This window comes from Giraffa tippelskirchi, chromosome 10 (genome assembly GCF_054371585.1).
Source record: "Giraffa tippelskirchi isolate mGirTip1 chromosome 10, T2T-mGirTip1v1.2.pri, whole genome shotgun sequence".
NCBI lineage: Eukaryota > Metazoa > Chordata > Mammalia > Artiodactyla > Giraffidae > Giraffa > Giraffa tippelskirchi.
In genome coordinates, this window is record NC_137284.1 from 127029577 (window position 1) to 127053227 (window position 23651).

General features: G+C 41.7%; 1 protein-coding gene across 11 annotated transcripts in view; it reads left to right on the forward strand.

Annotated features, from left to right (window-relative positions):
* AMPH (amphiphysin) overlaps nucleotides 1–15045 on the forward strand; it is a 206216-nt gene extending 191171 nt beyond the window's left edge. For all 11 annotated transcript variants that reach the window (XM_081537434.1, XM_081537435.1, XM_081537431.1 and 8 more), the window contains 4 exons: nucleotides 2686–2895; nucleotides 5732–5977; nucleotides 10305–10406; nucleotides 14745–15045. In XM_081537434.1, coding sequence (XP_081393560.1) covers nucleotides 2686–2895; nucleotides 5732–5977; nucleotides 10305–10406; nucleotides 14745–14852 — 666 coding nt within the window. In that variant the 3' untranslated portion in view covers nucleotides 14853–15045. The remainder of the gene's footprint in view (nucleotides 1–2685; nucleotides 2896–5731; nucleotides 5978–10304; nucleotides 10407–14744) is intronic.
* The last annotated feature ends 8606 nt before the right edge of the window (nucleotides 15046–23651 follow it).

The following is a 23651-nucleotide window of genomic DNA, read 5'->3' on the forward strand; positions in this document are numbered from 1 at the left end:
GAGTACTGGAGTGGGGTGCCATTGCCTTCTCCAAATCTTATTTGAATAGAGTTAAAAGATTACTTTTGGCCACACCATTCAATACTTCACAGAAATCTATTCTCTTCAGGAGATACATCGATTCAGTTGAGAGTAAAATTCAATTACTAAGAGTATGTGCTTGGCACATGTATGTAAGGAAGGTTTTATGTGTAATCCACTTGGGGGAGCAGCCTGTCACATAACATAATGTCTGTTTTCTGATCTGTAATAGAATGTCTGTGTGTGTGTAGTAGTAGTATTCACCACTCAGCTTACCCATGCTGTCTGCACGATACAGAGTCTATCTGGCCTGAAACTGTTGAAACCAGGGGGCTGTTCACTCCATAGGTGTGATTTTTTTTTTCAGACATTTGGAAAATATATATAACTTAGAATGATGACAACACAACTTGCTTTCTACATTTGAACTCCTAAGTTCGTTGTATGCACATTGTGTTTATGTATAGTTTATTTGTAGTTTCTTAGGATCCTGGAGAGGGCTTGTTGGTTTCTCCAACAGCAAAGCTAAGAGCCTTTGTTTATGACTCTTCTTGAAATTAAGATGCCCTCCTAGTTATATTCTGAGCATTACTCTTTTAACAGTGGCAACAATAACATATATAAAAGACCTATGTTTATATAAAACAAGAGATATAATTCTTTTAAATTTTTAAGTTAACCTTTTATTATGGGAATTTTTCAGTCATTCACCTAAATATAAATCCCCCTGTACCTTGTACCCCACTTAAGTAATTATCAGTGTTTATAATGCACCTTAAATAAATATCATGTAAAAGGATTATTTTTCTGAACTCATGTACTTAATGACAGAGTAGGAAAAAAAACTACATTCTATGTCATGGCCAGTGACTGTGTTTTAAATCATTACATACTTTGTGGAGAGCCAAATTCTGATTATAGGAAATTCTCCTAAGAGAAGGAAATAGCTTCTAAGAATATGGGTGATACTTGTCCATATAACAAATACTACACTGCTAGCATTATTTTTCATTTCTAAAGTAAAATATTGTAGAAAATGTATTCAGCAACAGGTTAATTTTATATTAGTTATTTTTGGTTTTTATTGCAGTATGGTTGGTTCACGATTGCATTAGTTTCAGGTTTACAGCAAAGTGATTCAGTTTTATGTATGTGTATATATATATATGTATATGTATATATATATACATATACATATATATATATTCTCTTTCAGATTCTTTTCCCTTCTAGATTATTACAAGATATTGAGTATAGTTCTGTGCTATACAGTAGGTCCTTGTTGGTTATCTATTTTCTATTTAGTAGGGTGTGTATTTGGAGAGGAGAATGGCAACCCACTCCAGTCTTCTTGCCTGGAGAATCCCACAGACAGAGGAGCCTGGCGGGGCTTCAGTCCATGGGGTCGCAAAGAGTCGGACACAACTGAACGACTAACACACACACACACACACACACACACACAGGGTGTGTATTGCAATGGGTTATTTTTTATAAATAAAAGTACATTTGAGTCAGAAGGAGGTTTTTTAAATGCTCTGCTATGACCATAGATGTGTGGCTCAGAATCTCCATCTCCTATGTCTGAGCCCCGCTCAGCAGCTCTGTCCATTGCCCTTTTCAGTATTCTGGGTTCAACAGTTAAAGTATCTGCATCATGAAAGCTTTCCTAACTTAATAGGACAAACTGGGTAGAGTTTATTCCGTAAGGAAAAAGAATGATTAATGCTAATCACATCAGCTAGCAAGATCAGTTTTTGAAAGATGCTTCCTGAGTGTATTATATACCATCAATCTACAGTGCTCCTTTTTTCTCAGTCTTTCTGATTTGAATCTCTCAAATCAAGTCTGCGAGCTGATGTGAGAGTCTTGTAAAGACTTGGGCTCCATAGCCAATCTATTCAAAACTAAAATTTCTGATTGTACTTTATTTCATTATTCCAAGTTTTACATACTACTTGAAGCTCTTCCAACTACATTCCAACCTTAGAAACAAGATTCTCATTTTTTTTCTGTTTTGTGTTTCCTAGTAAAGGATCCTAAATCTGATTTAATTTGAATTGTCATATATATTTGATGACAAAAATGATTCTCCCTTCATTGTCAAGAGGTCTCATTGAGAAACTTGCTAATTTTTTTTTTTTTTAATGAATGTAATTTAGCTTATGGGACCTTCTCCATGAAGATTTGAAAGTTTATATTTTTAAATGCAGTTTATAAAATTCTGACTTTGTGTGATAAGGATGGTTGTCAATGGCTTTCTTCCATGATCCAGGTAGTATCGGGCCTGGGCCCCTTCCATTTTTGTCGCTCAGATATCCTCTGAAATATTGCTATCATCTGCTTTCAGCCAACAAGGATTAGAAAGAGCTTATGGAGGGGACTGTGCACACCTTAAAAGCCATGTTTCAAGAGTGGCATGTGTCACTTTCATTCACATTCCATTTGCTGCACCCACCTGCAAGGAAAGCTGAGGAATGTAGCATCGTTGGGGCCCCAGGAGGCAGCGGAGTCAGAACTTGGAGCAGATGGCAGACTCTGCTGTACCTGAATACTGGGCTTCGGGACATGACAAAGAATGCCTGGAAGTCTGATGGCTTCAGAAGAGGGGAGAGACATGACAGGGCTGAGTCTGACTCTAACTGAGGCCCGTCTGGTTTACAGATCATCCCTGGAATGGAGGCTGATGTGACGGCTGGAACCTTGGTGCCGGCAGCCGAGGGGGTCCCGGTGGAGGAAGCAGAGACAGAGAAGGCAGCTCTTGCAGCTGGAGCAGGAGCAAGTTTAGAGGAGGCCAAGACTGACATCGAAGCCACAGAGACCATAGATGGTGACAGATCTCAACTGGAAGAAACAGAAGCGGCGGCCATTCAGGTACATGTCCTAGTAAATGGAGTTTCTAGGGAGATGGTGGCCACTGCAACCCTCTGTCGGCTAATGGTAATACCTCTTTTGGATGTGGAGTAATGGATGGTCTGTAGCCATTTTGTGGCTCCCACTCCACCAAAACGACATATTCGATTCTCAGAAAGAGTGATCTCAGCATTCTCCTGTATCAGCATCGTGAGGCTCCACATGGCTCCCCTTGCTCTGGTGGACTGGGCTTAAGCACAGGTAGGGGCAAGGGAAACCATGGAATTAAGTGATGGAAAAAAAGAATGAAGTACAGATGAGGAAAAGGATGTGAATGGAGGGAGGGAGGAGGAAGAGAATTTGATAGAACAATAGGTTCGTTGGGTGGATTAGGTGAGATAATAACCAGAGTCCTCAGCTGGGTCCCAGGCACTTGATGGGAAGCCAGTATTAGTAGTTAAGTCATATTACTATTATTACTCTTTATTATTCAGCTCAGTTCAGTTCAGTCGCTCAGTCGTGTCTGACTCTTTGCAACCCCATGGACCGTAGCACACTAGGCCTCCCTGTCCATCACCAACTCCTGGAGCTTGGACATCAAACTCATGTCCATTGATTCAGTGATGCCATCCAACTATCTCATCCTCTGTTGTCCCCTTCTCCTCCTGCCTTAAATCTTTCCCAGCATCAGGCCCTTTTCAAATGAGTCAGCTCCTCGCATCAGGTGGCCAAAGTATTGGAGTTTCAGCTTCAACATCAGACCTTCCAATGAACACCCAGGATTGATCTCCTTTAGAATGGACTGGTTGGATCTCCTCGCAGTCCAAGGGACTCTCAAGAGTCTTCTACAACACCACAATTCAAAAGCATCAATTCTTCGGCACTCAGCTTTCTTCACTGTCCAACTCTCACATCCATACATGACCACTGGAAAAACCATAGCCTTGACTAGACGGACCTTTGTTGGCAAAGTAATATCCCTGCTTTTTAATATGCTGTCTAGGTTGGTCATAACTTTCCTTCCAAGGAGTAAGCGGCTTTTAATTTCATGGCTGCAGTCACCATCTGCAGTGATTTTGCAGCCCAGAAAAATAAAGTCAGCCACTGTTTCCACTGTTTGTCCATCTATTTGCCATGAAGTGATGGGACTGGATGCCATGATCTTAGTTTTCTGAATGTTGAGCTTTAAGCCAACTTTTTCACTCTCCTCTTTCACTTTCATCAAGAGGCTCTTTAGTTCTTCTTCACTTTCTGCCATAAGGGTGGTATCATCTGCATATCTGAGGTTATTGATATTTCTCCCAGCAATCTTGATTCCAGCTTGTGCTTCCTCCTGCCCAATGTTTCTCATGATGTACTCTGCATATAAGTTAAATAAGCAGGGTGACAATAGACAGCCTTGAGGTGCTGCTTTTCCTATTTGGAACCAGTCTGTTGTTCCATGTCCAGTTGTAACTGTTGCTTCCTGACCTGCATACAGGTTTCTCAAGAGACAGGTCAGATGGTCTGGTATTCCCATCTCTTTCAAAATTTTCCACAGTTTATTGTGATCCACACAGTCAAAGGCTTTGGCATTTTAGAGTGTCTTAAACTCTCCATTAGGCTCCTTTTACCAAAAGCCCATCTCTACGTTGGGTAATGGGTCATTAATATGACATGAAGTTGGAGTTACCCAGAGACATGAAGGCAACAAATACAGATATTCCTAATGTGAGGCCTCAAACCCAGAGGCCACAGCAAGGATGGCTCTTCTAAACCCCATGTTCTTGCTCCTCTGAATTCTAAGTAGTAACAGTGAAGAGTTGGTTTAATGTGAGGTTTTGCTTTTTCCTGATTATTTCACTCATAATAAATTTCCAGAAATCTTTCCAGAGTTCCTTAAAGCTTGAAGCTAAATGATCCTGTTCAAACAGCAGGCAGCGATACTACTTAGAGAAATAACTCAGAAGTATATTCTATATTTTTCCATAGATTTTCTTGTCACAATGCCAGGCATATTTCTGTATGTATGACAATATGCTCATTGAAAGAATGTATTATTTTCCCCAAATTGAAAAATGGAGATTCTTATCTATGTTCCCTGATATCTGAGGATATATAGAACTTGATCTCCAGGCTTCCAATATGCTAGTGAAATTCCCTTCCCTGCTCATCTTCATTAAAGAATAAATCAGGTCTTGATCCTTTGGTTCTGCTTTTCCCCCAGACAGTACAGTACTTAGAGCAGTTGGTGGGAATTGTCATCGCTCAAGTTGTCACTGCAGTGTGAGCTCTGATGATAACCAGCAAGCAAAGGACATTTCCAAACAGGGGCCAGACCTTTACTAACAATAGGGTTTCCAGGAGCAATCACAGGAGGTTAAATGTCAGTTTCAAGTGAGGGTTACTATCAGTGGGACAAGAATGGACCACTGTGAAAATGAGAGCATCCTTAGAGTCCAGCTACATTCCCTCTCAGGATTATACCCCTCCTCCCATCACCCCTCCTCCCATACCTCCTTCTCCCCTCCTCCCAGTAATCTTGTCCTCTCTCCCCCAAATCTTCTAGTCCGATTCCCAACTTCCTGAGAAACCTCAATCTTACCTAACTGCCTGGTTGTTTAAGGATCCACAAATTGGTCCCACTAAAGGTTTCTGTCTCAGGAGACATACAAAGAAGGCCATGTTGGGAGGAGGAAGGTTCTGCAAGGTGGAAGGGTTTGAGACCGGAAAAGTTGGGTGAAGGGCAGGCAGCTGGATGGGAGAGGTGGGGAAAGTGGAACCACGGCGGGTGGGATGGGCTAGAGGAAACTCCTGGAGCATATAGAAGCCTTCTGTCCCAGCCCTTGCCCACACCACCATATTTTTCTCCCCCTAGGAGAAGGTCATCCCTTCTGTCGTCATACAGCCCGCCTCCAACAATGAAGGGGAGGGAGAACACGAAGAAACCGTGGATGCAGAGTATAAGGAGGCGACTGATGATGCAGCTCTTCCGGGCCCCACCAGTGAGATGCCAGAGCTGGCCTCGGAGGAGCAGAAGGCGGCCAGGGTCTCCCAGCCTGCACCTTCCACTCCCTCTGCAAGCGAGGCCTTCCAGGAAGTGCCTCCTGGCTTCCTGTACAAGGTTCTAACTTTTATTTTGCCCTTTTTTTTTTCTTACTTTATTCAGTGTCAGGAAAATACAATAGTAAAATCTGTCACCTTTGATGGAGAACACAGTGTAATTAAATTTAGTCTTGTCTTACTTGAGGACTCTGTTTCGGTTTGATTTGCAGTTAACCAAAGTTCATTGTTTTGGAAAAGGAAATGGCAACCCACTCCAGTATTCTTGCCTGTGAAATGCCATGGACAGAGGAGCCTGGCAGGCTGCAGTCCAGAGGGTCGTAAAGAGTTGGACACGACTGAAGTGACTTGGCACACAAAATTCATTGTTTAGTTTCAAAGCTTGTAACTTTGGTGATCTTGTCTACACAAAAGGATACACTTCAGGTGCCACATGCCACACTGACTGTTAAATATGCTTTCAGTTCTCTATGATCTGCTTTACAATTTTGTTTCAGTTAAAGCTGAGTCTCTTTTACAAAGGAGGAATGTGTTTCCGGTCCTTTAACATTTCTTATTTTTTAATCTGGTGACCATTTGTCCTTCCTTTGCTTTGAAGCCCTTTTGTGCAGACTTGGTTGTTTGGTTTTCATTCTTTTTGCCACATGTATTTATTGTTTTTGTTACTTTATTGCTTTTGCCTTCAGCCTCACATCACATTATAACATGGTAAGATTTCCATGCTGCTGGGCTGCAAGAAGCACAGTCATGTCTTCTATATTTTAACAACCAGTAATTAAAGAAAGCTCGCCACAAGGTAAATGATATGCCCCTTGGTAGTGAATGCGGTGATTGCTTCTACCCCAAGTGCCCCCTCGAACTCCCTCTAGAGCCAGGGCTTGAAATTATCTGGGTGCTTATCTGCTCCTTGCTGGAGGGCAGGAAACACCTTGCTGCAGTTGCATGGAACAAAGTAAGGAGTCCATAAATATTTTAAAAGTGAATAAATATGTTAATTGACTTCTATGATAAGGAAAAAAATGATGGAGAGAAAGTTTTGCTCAGAGGGGCCATCAAATGACTATTTTGTCTTCATCAGTGGAAGGGTCCTTACCAAAAAGCCCAGTTTTAATACCTTTTGAATAAAAGCGTTAGTCACTCAGTCATGTCCGACTCTTTGCTACCCCACAGACTAGCCCACCAGGCTCCTCTGTCCATGGAATTCTCCAGGCAAGAATACTGGAGTGGGTAGCCAATCCCTTCTGCAGGGGATCTTCCCTTCCTACGGATTGAAACTGCATCTCCCATATTGCAGGCAGATTCTTTACTGTCTAAGCCACCAGGGAAGCCCAATATTTAAGCCTAATACCTGGCCTTAAGCCAGGGGCTTAAAGGTAGATAATCCTACCTAACATTATAGTTGGAATGCTAATATGCATGTTTGACTTGGTATTTCCAAATTCAGCTCTTTGTCTTTTAAAAAGTATTAAATATGTGTGTGTTTGTAGGGGTGGAATTGAGTAGAATAGTCATTGTCTTTTTCTTCTATTTGCTCCTTAGAAAGTAGCTGCTACCTTGTCACCACCACTGGGGACAGGTGGGCCTAATAGATTGATGAATTAATTAATATGGAGGAAAAAACTAGACATGTGGCCACTAAGCCAGTGCTCCACTGTGTTCTGTTTTAAGAAAAGGGAATGAAGTCAAGGAGGCAGGGATGCCAAGCAAGGCCATGTCTCGCTGGGTCCCTCCCTGACTTTGTTCAGTAGCTGCACTGTGCGCTAGGGAACAGCATTTACCCACTATCTGGGCTTTAGTGTTTTCATCAGAAAAAATGAATTTGGCAATAAGACAGTCATTTCCAACTCTTCCATGTTATGCTTCTGTATATAAAATATACAATTTAAAAGCCAGTTGTTTAGTCTTGGCTCTGGGAGAGAGGTCAGGGACACAGGAGAGAGAAAACTAGCCTTGATTAAATAGTTATCCAGGCTGGGTGATAAGTCCATGGAGGTTCATTTTAGTACTCTCTCATGCTTCTTAAAAATTCTCTGTAATCAAAATTTAAGGAAATCTTTTAAAAAGGGGGAAAGAAGGGTGGTGGACTAAGACAGATGTTTAAGCTGGTAGTAAAGCCTTTGACTGTGTGGATCACAATAAACTGGGGAAAATTCTGAAAGAGATGGGCATACCAGACCACCTGACCTGCCTCTTGAGAAACCTGTATGCAGGTCAGGAAGCAACAGTTACAACTGGACATGGAACAGCAGACTGGTTCCAAATAGGGAAAGGAGTACCTCAAGGCTGTATATTGTCACCCTGCTTATTTAACTTATATGCAGAGTACATCATGAGAAACACTGGGCTAGAGGAAGCACAAGCTGGAATCAAGATTGCTGGGAGAAATATCAATAACCACAGATATGCAGATGATACCACCCTTATGGCAGAAAGTGAAGAAGAACTAAAGAGCCTCTTGATGAAAGTGAAAGAGGAGAGTGAAAAAGTTGGCTTAAAGCTCAACGCTCAGAAAACTAAGATCATGGCATCTGGGCCCATCACTTCATGGCAAATAGATGGACAAACAGTGGAAACAGTGTCAGACTTTATTTTTCTGGGCTGCAAAATCACTGCAGATGGTGACTGCAGCCATGAAATTAAAAGCCGCTTACTCCTTGGAAGGAGAGTTATGACCAACCTAGACAGCATATTAAAAAGCAGAGACATTACTTTGCCAACAAAGGTCCGTCTAGTCAAGGCTATGGTTTTTCCAGTGGTCATGTATGGATGTGAGAGCTGGACTATAAAGAAAGCTGAGCACTGAAGAATTGATGCTTTTGAACTGTGGTGTTGGAGAAGACTCTTGAGAGTCCCTTGGACTGCAAGGAGATCCAACCAGTCCATCCTAAAGGAGATCAGTCCTGGGTGTTCATTGGAAGGACTGATGTTGAAGCTGAAACTTCAATACTTTGGCCACCTGATGCGAGGAGCTGACTCATTTGAAAAGACCCTGATGCTGGGAAAGATTGAGGGCAGGAGGAGAAGGGGACAACAGAGGATGAGATGGTTGGATGGCATCACCGACTTGATGGACATGGGTTTCGGTAAACTCTGGGAGTTGGTGATGGACAGGGAGGCCTGGCGTGCTGGGGTTCATGGGTTTGCAAAGAGTCAGACAGGACTGAGCGACTGAACTGAACTGAACTGAACTGAAAGTAGCCCTAGATATCTAATCCATGGTTAATGACACGGTTGTGTTATTATCATCAAAACTGCTAAGAGACTAGAACTCAACCCCACCACTAAAAAGAAATGATAATTATGTGACATAATCAGGTGCTAGATAGTGCTACAGTGGCCATCATGTTACCATATATAAATGTATTAAATTAACATGGTATATACCTTAAATGATACAATGTTACATGTCAAATATATTTCTGTTAAAAACCAGTAAAAGAGAGAAAGGAAACAGATTGTCATGGTTTAAAAGGTAAGATAGGGAAGGAAGTTTATTTAAGAAATTGATCACAGGGTTTAATTAATTAGATAGTACTTTCCATATAACATACAAGTGATGATTTTCCCAATTATTAATTATTTTACAGAGGAACTTTTCACTAGGCATCTTTAGGTTAAAAAATTAACAAATAGTAACAAAGCATGGTGATAATAAAATAGAACTCTCTACCAAAAATGTCAGAGAAGGCAATGGCAACCCACTCCAGTACTCTTGCCTGGAAAATCCCATGGACAGAGGAGCCTGGTAGGCTGCAGTCCATAGGGTCTCGAAGAGTCGGACACAACTGAGCAACTTCACTTTGACTTTTCACTTTCCTGCATTGGAGAAGGAAATGGCAACCCACTCCAGTGTTCTTGCCTGGAGAATCCCAGGGATGGTGGAGCCTGGTGGGCTGCCATCTATGGGGTCACACAGAGTCGGACACGACTTAAGCGACTTAGCAGCAACAAAAATGTGAGAAATTAAAATTTAATTAATGCACTAAATTTTAGCTTTGGAAAAAGGCATTGCTTTACTAAATATATAATACATTCAGATGGCCTCAGTGTCTGCCTGTAAAACTCAGATATTTTTAAGTAAACAGAGATTAGAATTTCCTTTGTTGTTAGAGTCCCTGGAAAAAGAAAAGAAAGTGAAGTCTCTCAGTCGTGTCCGACTCTTTGTGACTCCATGGACTGTAGCCTGCCAGGCTCCTCTGTCCACGGGATTTTCCAGGCAAGAATACTGCAGTGGGTCGCCATCTGGGGCTTGACTCATGTCTTCATCTTTTTTTTATCCAGTTTAGAGATGCTTCTAAGAGTGCCTGCTGATAATCTGGCTGACAGACTTTGCTTTTATATCTCCTTTTCTTTCTAAAATGAATCAGTTCTTTTACAATCTTTTGCAGGTGGAAACACTACACGATTTCGAGGCAGCAAATTCTGATGAACTCACCTTACAAAGGGGTGATGTGGTGCTGGTCGTGCCCTCAGATTCAGAAGCTGACCAGGTAAAGGAGAAGGGCAGAAAGTACCACAGGCTCTGCTGGTTTTTCCTGAGGGTCAGGTGGCCTCAGTGACTTCCTGAAGATGTTTGTACCTTCTGAGTTTCTCCATGGGTGCTCAGTTGCTCAGTTGTGTCTGACTCTGCAGCCCCATGAACTGTAACCCTCCAGTCTCCTCTGTCCATAGAATTCTCCAGGCAAGAGTATTGGAGAGGGTTGCCATTCCCTTCTTCAGGGGATCTTCCTGACCCCAGGATTGAACTTGGGTCTCCTTCACTGCAGGCGGATTCTTTAATATCTGAGCCACCAGGGAAGCAGTGTACTTTGGCTTACGTACTTGAACCTATTTATAATAGCTGCTTTATATTTCTTACTGCAAATTCCAAAAGCTGGGTCATCTCAGGACACATTTCTGTTACTTTTTATCTTTGGATCATATTTTCCTGTATTTAAAAAAAAATGTTACTGGACACAGTGGATGTTGCATTGTAGAGTCTCAGTTCTGTCTTCTACCTCTGAAAATTGTTTCTTTTTCTTCTCACAGGCATTTAAATAAGTAGATAAATACCTTGAATTCATAGAAGTTTGTTTTAGTTTTTTTACTCTCAGGCTAAGTTCTTAGTCCTGAGATTTGTCTCTACCTCTTAGACATTCTCCTTTGGGATTTCGATAGAAATCCTGAAGGATTTATCAAGCCCACTAGCTTTGTGGGATCTGAACTTAAAATTCTGCCTCCTCTGCACTGCCAGTGCTGAAATTTCTACTTAGCTGTTGTTGCCTTCCTGCCGTTCCTTTCCCCCAGGCTCCTGGAGAAGCCCTTATGCATTTACAGTTTGGGGTGCAGCTCAGGATTCCAGGAAAGAAGTTTTCTGTATATTTGAGGTTCCCTCTCTGTAGTCCCCTCTTTCAAGATATTCTCCATAAAAGTGCAGCTCCTCTGGCAGCCATAAACTCTATCCTCTGAATGCCCTGCCTCACACAGACTGAGGTTAACCCTCAGAAAAGATCTTGTTAACAGTTCTAACCCAGTGTGGTTTCAGGGGTTAAATATTCCCCAATTTCTGCGCTGGTGGCTCAGAAATGGTAAAGAATCTGCCTGCAATGTAGGAGACCCAAGATCTATCCCTGGGTCAGCAACATTGCTTGGAGAAGGGCATGGCAACCCACTCCAGTATTCTTGCCTGGAGAATTCCATGGACAGAGGAGCCAGGTGGGCTGTAGTCCATGGGGTTGCAAAGAATCAGACATGATTGAGCAACTAACATGTTCACTTTCAATGTCTGCCTGCTTTTGTTCATTTTCAGTGCCTTAGTTGATATATATACGTGCTAAGTCACTTCAGTTATGTCCAACTCTCTGCAACCCTATGGACTATAGCCCGCCAGGCTCCTCTGTCCATGGAATTCTCCAGGCAAGAATACTGGAGTGGGTTGCCATGCCCTCCTCCAGGGGACCTTCTCAACCCAGGGATCAAATCCGGGTCTCCTGCATTACAGGCAGATTCTTTACCATCCGAGCCTCCAGGGAAGCCCTCTAATATATAAACTTATATTTTGTAGCAGTCATTTTTGTATAAAAATAGTCCCATTTATGTATGCACATGTATCTACAACTATAAATATAGTTGTGTTCTATGCAATAGTGTTTGTTGGATACCAGCTATTTTGCCACAACCAAAACTGGAAATTTTCAGTCTACCACATATTTTAAGCAGTTAAAATTTACTTTTCTATATTTTTCTCAGCTAAAGATTGATATTAACTATGATGCTTCACTTCATAAGTTGCATTTCAAAATCTATGAGTTGGGATATATCTTGATTATGGGTTTATGCCAGCCCTTTATGTTTGTCTTTATTGGAACTATTTTAAAACCCATGACTCCACTTGGCTTCATTGGATTTTTCACTCACTGTAAATAAAGTCAAATGTAGACACTTGAGGGGAAAATATGACCTTTTGTATGTTTACCAGAGGTTTAGAAAATATTTAGTTATCATCTTTTACTCTAAGTATAACTTTGTCCTTCACATATACAACATCATAATTTTATAGAGGACATTTTTCCTCATCAGCTAGGATATTATCAGTTATTTTATCAAATCATTTTTTCTCTGTTACTTTTTTTCTGTCGTCAAAAATTGGCCTGTCTAAATGCTTATATTTCTTGTCTGTATAGCAGCATCAATTTATGGTCTTAGATTATATCAGAGGAAATGTATTCAGCTTCTTTATTTAATTGTATGAGACCTCGTTTTATCTGATGTACTTGAACTATACTGGGGATTGGTTCCGATGAAATCCGGCTATCCTTCATTTTAAGTGAGATCTTTTTCCTGTATTGGTTAACATAATAAAGACAGTCATTTCCCACTGGTTTCACATCCTATGATCAGTATGTTTAAAATTGTTCCTTCAACTCAGCTTTCCCCAAGTAGACTCTGCTTATCTCTGGAAGGCCAAGGGCAGATGTCAGCCTCCATTTCTCAGTTTTACGTTTCATCTACCGTACCCTGTGACCATGCACAGCTGGGTTCTTTAAATTGTCTGTAGCTAACTGTTTTCATTTTTGTGAGGGCACACCTACACGATAGACAAATGTTTATAAGGAATAATTTACAAAGACTATGAATATTTCCAGCACAAATGTCATGACATCAAACTGCTCTGTAGTTTATATAAACTCGAAAAACAACAGTGACAACAAACACAATAGTGATACCAGGCAACACATATCAAGCTGTTAGTGTTTGATTAAGTCTTGTATATGGTGGTTTATTTCAGTTACATGTGTGAGCGGGCAGACAGAATTCTTTCTTATAAGCAAGTGGTTGAGGCTGAAGTAGAAGACCTCTCATGGTCTTCTCAGCACTATATTCTAACCCAGGGGTCTTTACGCCTTTCTTTCACTGTGATCCACAGGACAGGAAATGGTCCTGTGTGTGATGTTTTCACATGGTGTCCCTCTCTTTGCACTGGGTATAAATTAATTCTTTCCTCTTCCTTGAGAATTTGTTATAATTCAGTTAGCCTCAATTAACTACACTTTGTACAAAATTATAATATTAACATTTGTTGTTGTTCAGTCTCTCAGTCATGTCCAACTCTTAGGGACCGCGTGGACTGCAAACACACCAGGCTTCCCTGTCCTTCATCATCTCCCAGAGCTTGCTCAAACTCATGTCCATTGAGTCAGTGATGCCATCCAGCCATCTTGTCCTCTGTCGTCCCTTTCTCCTCCTGCCTTCAGTCTTTCCCAGCATCAAGGTCTTTTCCAGTGAGTTGGCTCTTTGCATCAGGTGGCCAAAGTATTGGAGTATCACTTCAGCATCAGTCCCTCCAATAAGTATTCAGGGTTGATTGCCTTTTGGATTGATTGGTTTGATCTCCTTGTAGTTCAAGGGACTCTCAAGAGTCTTCTTCAACACCACAGTTCAAAAACATCAATTCTTCAGTACTCAGCCTTCTTTTATGGTCCAACTCTCACATCCATACATGACTACTGGAAAAACCATAGCTTTTACTATATGGATCTTTGTTGGCAAAGTATTGTCTCTGCTTTTTAATATGCCGTTTAGGTTTGTCATAGCTTTTCTTCCAAGGAGCAAGTGTCTTTTAATTTCATGACTGCAGTCACCACCTGCAACATTAACCTTCAATTAACTATATATATAAAATAAATAATTTCAAATTTTATTTTATTTTTCTTAAACTGACAACTTACTAGGGACAAGCTTTATCCCTGAGCTCAGCACACAAGTTTACAGGTACTGTGATATCCTTGTATAGGACCACAATACTCGATAAACCCATTATTTTATTAATCATTGGCAATGTAGATTTTTCCAGTACAATAAGTCCCCTACATATAAACAAGTTCCATTCCAAGAGCACATTCTTAAGTCCAAGTTGTTTGTAAGTCCAACAAAATTAACCTTAGGTGCCCAACTAACATAATTGGCTGTATAGTACTGTAGTGTAATAAATTCATAATACTTTTCACACAAATAATACATAAAAAACAACCAAAATGTAAAGAAAATATTTAAAATCTTACAGCATGATACCTTGAAAAGTACAGTAAATACAGTACAATAGCTAGCATACAGGTGCTGGCATCGAGTGAACAAGGATAAAGAATTATTGACTGTAGGAGAGAGAGGAGGTGGGAGATGGTGGAGCTGAAAGATCGTCAGCAATAAGAGACAGAGGGCAAGCTGCAGTTTCACTCATGCCCGACAATGATGGGACACATGTTCTCATCTTTGAAAGTTCACAAACTGAAGGTTCATATGTAAGGGAATTACTGTAGTTGGACTCTAAAAGCCCTGTCTTTGTCTTGCAGGATGCAGGCTGGCTGGTAGGAGTGAAGGAATCAGACTGGCTTCAGTTCAGAGACCTCGCCACCTACAAAGGCCTCTTTCCAGAGAACTTCACCCGGCGCCTGGATTAGGGCCAAACGTATTGTAGAAAGAGCCTGATTACTGGGTTTTTAAACCTTTATGGAAACCTGAAGAGTTCACTTTTGCTATGACACTCTTAATGATTGACAGACCGATGCCAGACAAAGCTTGGAAGGCTGTCTCAGTGGAGCATGTGTGCAAACAAATGTCAGAGAAAGCAAAAAGTAAATTAAGGGAAAAGTCCTCACTGGTTCCCATGTTCTTGCTACCGGGTTTGTTTGTGCTTTGTCCGAGCTGTGGAGACTTGTGTACTCAACCCCCTCCCACCAGTTCTAAAATAGCTTCCTCCAGACCAGAACCTTAATTTCTCTGCACCAAGTGTGTGGTATTGAGTGGCTGCCCTGCCGAAGACATGATGAATTACCCTGTAACGTGCGATTATCGTATTCCCCTACGCAGGTGTGAGCACGTGCTCTCCCTTTCACGTTTACTGTGTTTAAAACGAAACTGCTGCAAAAGTTGTCATTGTTCTTTTCCAACACACCTCCCTCTCTGTAGATATATATGGACACAGTCACATGAGCTAGTTCCCATCACTCCTGAATCTATGTGTATGCACAAGGCTACATATACATAGTTGCACTCTCTCCTTTCCATTGTAGCTCCTAGTCTCTTAAGCGTCATTGATTCATGCACTGCTCTTATTCTGTCTGGCATTACAGTTGCAGTTTTGCCTCCATTGCCAAAGGAGTCGACAGTATCTGTGTTGGGAACGTGCATTTTTCAGGATGCAATGACTCATAGCCTGTCAGAGCTGCCTCCCCTTTGGAGAAAGCAGTCTGACGCTCTGAATGTCTGGCCACTGTGGCTGGAGAGAGGTGAGTTGGGATGAGCAGCTCGATTATCTTAATTTCTGCCTTTCTGAGGTTGGCCAGCTGATGGGGCATTGAAATCCACCCCCAAAGAACACTATTTCCAAAAGCTCCTAATTTCCACCTCTTTCTATTTATGCAACTCATCTTCACCGATCGTCCGAAAATAAGATCTAGGTGATGTATGCTGTATCCACAAGTCATCTGTAATGATTCTGTTTTCAGTGCTGTATCATTCCAAATAAACCTTGAGTAATCTCCAGCAATGACCTTAATTCCTTCCGATGAGTCATTTGTTTTGGAAAGCTTGTTTCATTTGGATGCATGACTTGCAACAGTCGATGTTGAGTTGTTATTTGTGCAGAATTGTGCTCGTTCCTCTGGGTTGTGCTTTGCAGCCCATCTCCCTTCCGCTCACTCCTTCATCCTAGTCATTGCTGGCCACTTGGAGGTCCTTGCTGCCCGGCAATCACTACAGCACAAATAACAGCTTCCGATGGAGGCCCTGTGCCTACTGTGGCTGCAAAGAGTGTGTATCACAGAAATCTGACGACCTCCATACTCAGCAATTTCTTCTCACACCAGCCTCATTTTTTGGTCACTTTTCTTTCGGACGTGTTTATGTTTGCAGGTACATACAAAAATAGATGACGTAGAAAAGTCGATTCAGTAGACATTTATAGGAGAGAATTCTGAAAACAAAACCCTTTTATTCTTTTCTGCCCATGTAATTGTACACAATATAAGCTGATCAAGAATGCATGTTATTTGACTTTTAAATTTGGTATGTATTAGTGATTCATGATTTTGTGTCTCATGGTGGATTACCAACTTGGACACTTAGTGAATGTTTAAGTGTTAATAGAAAAATAGCTGTTATTTTTAAAACATGTTTTACTTATTATTTTTAAAAAACTTTTAGTTGCACCTTGCACATGGGATCTTAGTTTCCCGACCAGGGGTCAAATCCACATTCCTTGCATTGGAAGGTGGGGTCTTAATCACTGGACCACTGGGGAAGTCCCAAGAAATAGCTATTCTTGACCTAAGATTGTTCCAGGGACTCATTTCCAGCAAATCTGGATCACCATGAATGGCCTAGCCTCTTCTTCATCTTTTAAGATTTCTCTTACAGACCCAGTAGGATTCAGGCCTTCAGATAGTGCAGAGAACCTTCAAAAAGTTGGACAAGGAAGCTTGTGGTTCTTATTAAACATATATCTTTCTGGCATTCCTGCTTATACCACATATAGATTGAGTGATGTATATAGTTTGCAAGGCAAAGCCCTTTGGCAATTTGGATTTTTAAAATTATTTTAGCATCACTAGAGCCCCTGGGATGGGGAAGGCTCCGTGCACCACGCTGTTACATTGCCTCCACGTTGGCCAGCTCTTTCTGACAAAGCCAGGATGGCTTTTGAGTGAGCCAGACCCCCACATCCACAAGCTGCCATGGAAAGAGTATGCAGTTTTGGAATTCTGAACCACATAAAAAAGCCTAAAAAAAAAAAAGCCAACACTCAGGCTATTAGAAAAATCCCAGCATGGCCCCATGACCCATTCTGATGATCCATTGAAAAAAAACCTTTGGGAAACTGCAGAAATTTTAAGAAATCAATGAATTTAAAGATGACTGAAACTTTGTGCTTTATGTCATACAAACTGCATGAACATCTCAAAGCCTGGGAAACAGACATTTGCCTTGCTAGGACTCGACTGCTCTATTCAGAGGAGCCCATGCTGCCTTCTTGTTTTTACTTGGAACCTAACTAAAGGCCTTATGAATGTCATGGGCCAGACCTTGGACATAAGCTGGTCATACAGTTTCCTTGGGTGGTGGCATAGCTACCGTCTTCCCAGGGAGATGTAGCCTCACCTTAGGATAAAAGGCACCATGTATTGGTAGCTGTGTGGAGAAGACTGTGACCAGTGACCTCCTTGCAAACTTTGAAATCAGAGCCATGTGGTTCTATGCATTCTTGACCCCCATCACGCAGAGTCAGGACAAGAAAAATCCTGGTTGTTCAGAGCAGTCTTCCTTAAGGCACACAGCACAGGTTTGATATCATATATATATATATGTATGTATATGTATATGTATATATATGTGTGTATATATACACACACACACACACACACACACACATATATATAGTTTCTGAATACAATGTGCTGGAATAAGCTTAATATTCCATACCAGTAGTAAGTGGCTCCCTGGTTATCATTTAAGATTGCTTTGCGCTTCCCCTATGGCTCAGCCAGTAAAGAATCCTGCAATGCAGGAGACACAGGAGCTGGGTTCGATCTCTGGGTCAGGAAGACCCCCTGGAAGAGGAAATGGCAACCCACTCCAGTATTCTTGCCTGGAAAATCCCGTGGACAGAGGAACCTGGCGGGCTACAGTCCATATCAAGTGGTCAGAGTCAGGCAGGACTAGAGCGATTTAGTGCACATAAGATTGCTGTAAGATGCCATCCATAGTAAGTGGCTCATTGGTTATCATTTAAGAATGCTTTAAGATTACCCTTGAAAAGGTAATTGAGACACACCATTTAATTTTATGCAAATTGAGAGGTAGACCAGGTATCTTGAAGCTTTCAAGGTTTTCTTAAAATCTAGCTAATTCCCAGTCCCCTGGGGTCTCAGGTCCAGCACTCAAGTTGCCTTATTTGTATCGGTTGGGCCCAGGTCACGAACGTATTCCCCCTCCCCTGTGCCCATGGGTGTGTCTGCCCTTTGCCCTGGGGAGGCACCTCCTGATGCCTTTAAATGCCACAAAAGCCAGAGCAGGGAGGCCTGGTCTGTAGCACCCATGCCCCCCTGGGTATGGTCTATGCCCTCACACCCTCCCCTGGTAATAAATATCGTCAGGCTCCCAGGGTCCTTGTCCAAAATTCCACCAGTGACGACTAGGTAATTTCTGTGACATCTGATAATGCCGCCAAACTTCTCCCAACTCTCTGTAAGATTCCAAGATACTCATTTTCCTGTTTTCCCACCTCTCTGTTCCTTCTCTGTCACCTTTACTAATTTTTCTTGCTTCTTCCAGTGAGTGCTGGGGTGGGATGGGGGCAGGGAGCATCAGTCTCCCTCCCAGGTCTGTGTGCCCCAAATCCAGGGGATGTTCTCTTCAAGGATTCGATTACTGCTCCCAAGTCCATATGTTCATCTATTCATTAAACTTTTGTCAAGCTCTTGCTAAGTGTCCGTTACTGTGCACTGGACCCTGTTGACTAAGATCTTGCCCTCAAGGTCTTAGCTCTTGAAACCCCACTGCAGCCCAACTAAGGGGTCTCCTTCTTGAGAGTCCTAGGCCTGGAAACATGGGTGCTTGCTTCTGCCATTAATTTTCCAGATTCCAAGCACCTGCTTTTGTTCCCTCAAATGTCCTGTGACCTTGTGCTTTAATCCCTGGTACACTATCTGGGCAGATGGTGCTAGTGGTAAAGAGCCCTCATACCAATGCAGGAGGCATGAGACGTGGGTTCTATCCCAGGTCAGGAAGATTCCCCTGGAGTAGGAAATGACCACTAGCTCTGGTATTCTTGCCTGGAAAATTCCACAGACAAAGGAGTCTGGCGGGCTGCAGTAAATAGGGCAGCAAAGAGTCAGATGCAACAGAGCATACATACCCTTTCTGGGAGTGTTCCTCATCTCGGCCAAGGAAGACTGTTTGGATGCCTGTCACCCCACTGTCTCCTGTCTCCTTCCTTCCCTTCTTCCTAGTTTATCCCTAGACCATCTCATCTATACTGATGTCAAAGGATTAGCACTCCTCTCCCATTCTTCTCCTCCTCTCCTCCCCCCGCCTCCCCAGCAAACACACAAATGATGATTACTATTGTATAACACATCGAAATCCCATGCCTCTGCTTGGTTTTCAAAGCTCTCCAGATCTTCACCAATGCTTGTCTTCTGCTTCTGTCCAAGGATCCTCCTCACTGGTCCATCCTGTCCTCTCACTGCACCTCTACACTACACCTTGCTCACCCCATTGCTTCCTCCTCCTGAAACACCTGCCACTCTGGTCTGCCTCTGTAATGCCTCCTTCCCTCCTGGCACAGTCTGAGTCCCACCTCCTGCACAAAACTTTCTCACAAATCTTCTCCTCTGTCTGCACCTATTTGACTCATTGAATTTAGTGTAAGAAGGATTATCATTTAGTTCTTTGCTTCTCCCACTAACTGATAAACTATCTATCAACGTTCTCTGTATTCCAAGTCCACTCCAGGACATTATATACAATTGCACCAAGCAAAGCAACGAGAGACTGAGTGATGGATTAGTTCAGAAAAATCCGCAAATGCCAATCCCCAACCTAAACTTATATATAAGAAGAAACTATAGAATGCTTTTGAGAGACTGCAGAGGGAGACGTTTTCTTAAACAAGGTTCCAAAGTTCCCAAAGTATGCGCCCCAAGCAGTTTGACTACAAAATTAAGAATATCTATTTAAGGAAAGATGCTTGAGACAAAATTAGTAGACAGACGATAGATTTGCTGAAAATATCTGTGATAGCTGAAACTCACAAAGGAATATCTAGAACACATAAACTCATTCACATCAACAAGTTAATAATAGTATAATCTAATTTTAATAATTTAATTATGTTTTATTATCATTATATTTACAATATTCATAAGTCACTGTCAGTAATATTAAGTATAATAATATGCTATTATTATATAATAACATACAGTATAATAATATAACATCTAGTTCTATATAATAGCTAACATTTATTGCCTGTCTGTTATTTGCCAGACACCCTCCTAAGTGTTCTGCGAGTATTAATTCATTTAATCTTCACTAATCTGTGAAGTAGTTGCTGATTTTTCTTTTTGTAAATGAGAAGGCTAAGGTACAGTGAGTGATATAAAGAAACTTCAAAGTCACACAGACAGTGAATGGCAGGGCCAGGCAATTGCTTTGGCAGCTTAGCTCCAGTGGAGGCTTTGCCCCTCTCTAGCCATGCTTCTTTTTGCTCTGTCTAAACGGAGAAGGCAATGGCACCCCACTCCAGTACTCTTGCCTGGAAAATCCCATGGACGGAGGAGCCTGGTAGGCTACAGTCCATGGGGTCACTAAGAGTCGGACACGACTGAGCGACTTCACTTTCACTTTTCACTCTCATGCACTGGAGAAGGAAATGGCAACCCACTCCAGTGTTCTTGCCTGGAGAATCCTAGGGACGGCGGAGCCTGGTGAGCTGCCGTCTATGGGGTCGCACAGAGTCGGACACGACTGAAGCGACTTAGCATAGCATAGCAAACGACTTGAATCGACAAAGCTCTGAAGGTGACACTCGAGTACCAGGCATAAAAAGAAAACTTCAGCTTCCTAATAATCAGATTAGTGCTAATAATCTCATAGACTAATCAGATCCTGCTTGGTAGCCAACAGGCTGGTAAAAAATAAAAACATCAGCTAACATGGCACTGATGTTATGTAGCGAACATGTGTATGTATATTTCCAGTGACCCCTGGCGGTTGCCCGACACTAGGATAAGAGAGCCTCTGGTCAATCACTGCAAAACCGGGAGTGGCCAGGAGGGGGCAGCAGGCGAAGCGCCAGTCGCTGGGGTTTGGATGAACACAGCACAGTGGCTGCAAGCTGTGAAGAACAGTAAGCCAGGTGAGCAGACAGATGTACAGACACAGGCAGGTAAGGTTGCTGTGCCATTCATATCAGTACAAAAATACATTCCTCACAAACGATACTCTAGTTTTCACAGATACATAAGCTCAAAAGAAATATTCAAACAGATTGAGCATTTTATGGAGGAAGTGGAATAAGGGAAGAAGGGGAAGAAAAAGAATAAAATGACAAATATGTAAAACTAAGCAACATGACCAATACAGATTAATGGTGATAATGTGCGATACACTGAGAAATATCACACACACACAAACACACACACAAATGAGAACTAAGGCTAAAAGATAAGCAAAAGCCAAAAAGCAATCAGAAAATACATACCACAGAAGCACTCAGAGAATGCTAATTCCAGGATAAGCATCAAAACCTCATGTTTGAGCTGTGGGGCTTAATTTTCAACAACTCATCTCCCCTCAATTTCAAGAGTGGCTTCAACTGGTAAATTAAGGTCAGGGTAACTCAAAGGCAATTTGTTCATTTTCTTTATTGGTTGAGGAAAATGGGACTTTTTTCCTTCTTCAGGGAAAGTTTGTGTACACTGGCTGCTAATTAACATCTAGCTGGCCCTGGCATTGTGCACTAGTCATGAAGTTGATTTTCCCTTCAAGGCAATGTTTTTCCTACATGGTGATGAAAGCAAACCCAGAAGGAGGACACTCCTGCATTTAGAAACGAACACTGGAGTCAGGCACTGGTACAAACCTTGGGGAGCTCAAGGGTGTGAAAGTGAGAGGAAGTATGAGAAGCTAGTTTTTAGCCAAGCTACTTTCCAAACCATAGTTAACTACCATGTCTCTCAGAGACAGGCATACTAAGTATGCTGCTGACAATCTTTTTGGTTTTTAAAAACCATAAAACATTAAAACACTTCAAAATGAAAAATAAAGTTGAAGAATGGGAGTGATATAGACAGATGGCAAAAATCTGAATAGCCCCAATAGAATTCTATTTTGTATGCATATATAGATTTACTGAAAGTCTTCCCTTTTAGTTTCCTGACAGAGCCAGAACCAAGTACCTAAGATAATCAGCACAATTCAGCTTTGGGTATGTAGTGTAGTTGTGCACACATACCTGTGTGTGTACATGTGTGCATGTATGTGCGTACATGGAATCTCTCCAAGCGTCAATGTTTGCACCTTCTCTAGGTGAGATGTTTGCGCATTTACTTTGCACTGGCCTAGAACGAGTTTGCTGGAGAAAGTGCCTCGGGTAGAGGTCAGGCTGGGTAACAAAGCCGGTGGCTATACATACCCTCACATCACACTTAGGACTTAATGGGTTTTTGTGAGGGAACCTACTCAGAATAGGTTTCTAGAGCCATATTAAGTCAAGAGGAAGCAAGCAACATGCATTAGTATGGGATCAAAACCAAAGTGATAAGCTTCACTATTTTTCATCCTGCCAGACTTGTTTTTTCAATATCCAGAGTGTTAATTCAGTTCAGAATCACAGATTATTGGAACCAGAAGAGACCAAAATCATCATCCTCTCCTCTCATTCTGAGGCTGGAGAAATGGGAACCTTGCAAGGGGGAGTCACTTGCAAGCACACGAGGAATACAATAGGAAAAACAAGTTTCCTGCCCTGCATTCCAGGGCTCTGTCATTCAAACACGGAGTCTTTTGCTGTTAATCCCTTTCTGGGGCTACAAGGCAGGAGGATCCAACATGTGTGACAAATCTCTCATGGCCAGGAGGGGGCGCTAGAAGTTAGTATAAGTGAATGCATTCAAATATTGAACTTTTAAAGCAGGAAGCACGAAATGAAAGAAAATCAGATGTACAGCAACATCACAATTTGCATTAACATGAAACAATCCAGTGAGGAGAGAAATTAATTTCCGAATCACAAACAGCCAAGCAGGTTGCTTCGGGCACAGGCTCTGGAGACTGGCGGACTTGGCTCAAATTCTTTGTGCGTTTTTATTCCCTAGGCAACCTCAAGCAAGTTGCCTAAGCTTCTGTTTCATCTGCAAATTGGGCATAAGTAACACCATCTTTATGCTTGCAAAGAAGGGATAAATATGTACAACGTTTCACATTCAAAAAGGGTAATTGTTATCATTTAATGGATTTCTGTTATGACCTTAAGAAAATTAGTCTTTTAAAAAGACAATCAGGTATTAACACAAAAGTGCTAGAAGAAATTTATTTTAATTTTTGAGGTCCATCACGTTAATGAATGTAGGTTCCTCAAGTATATCTTAAGTTCATTGTGCACTGGTGTGTGAAAGCTATTCGTAAGTTTCTATAATCTTTCTGAGATTTTCCTCATGGTCTTTTGCATATTGTAATTTTAAAAGAAATCACATATA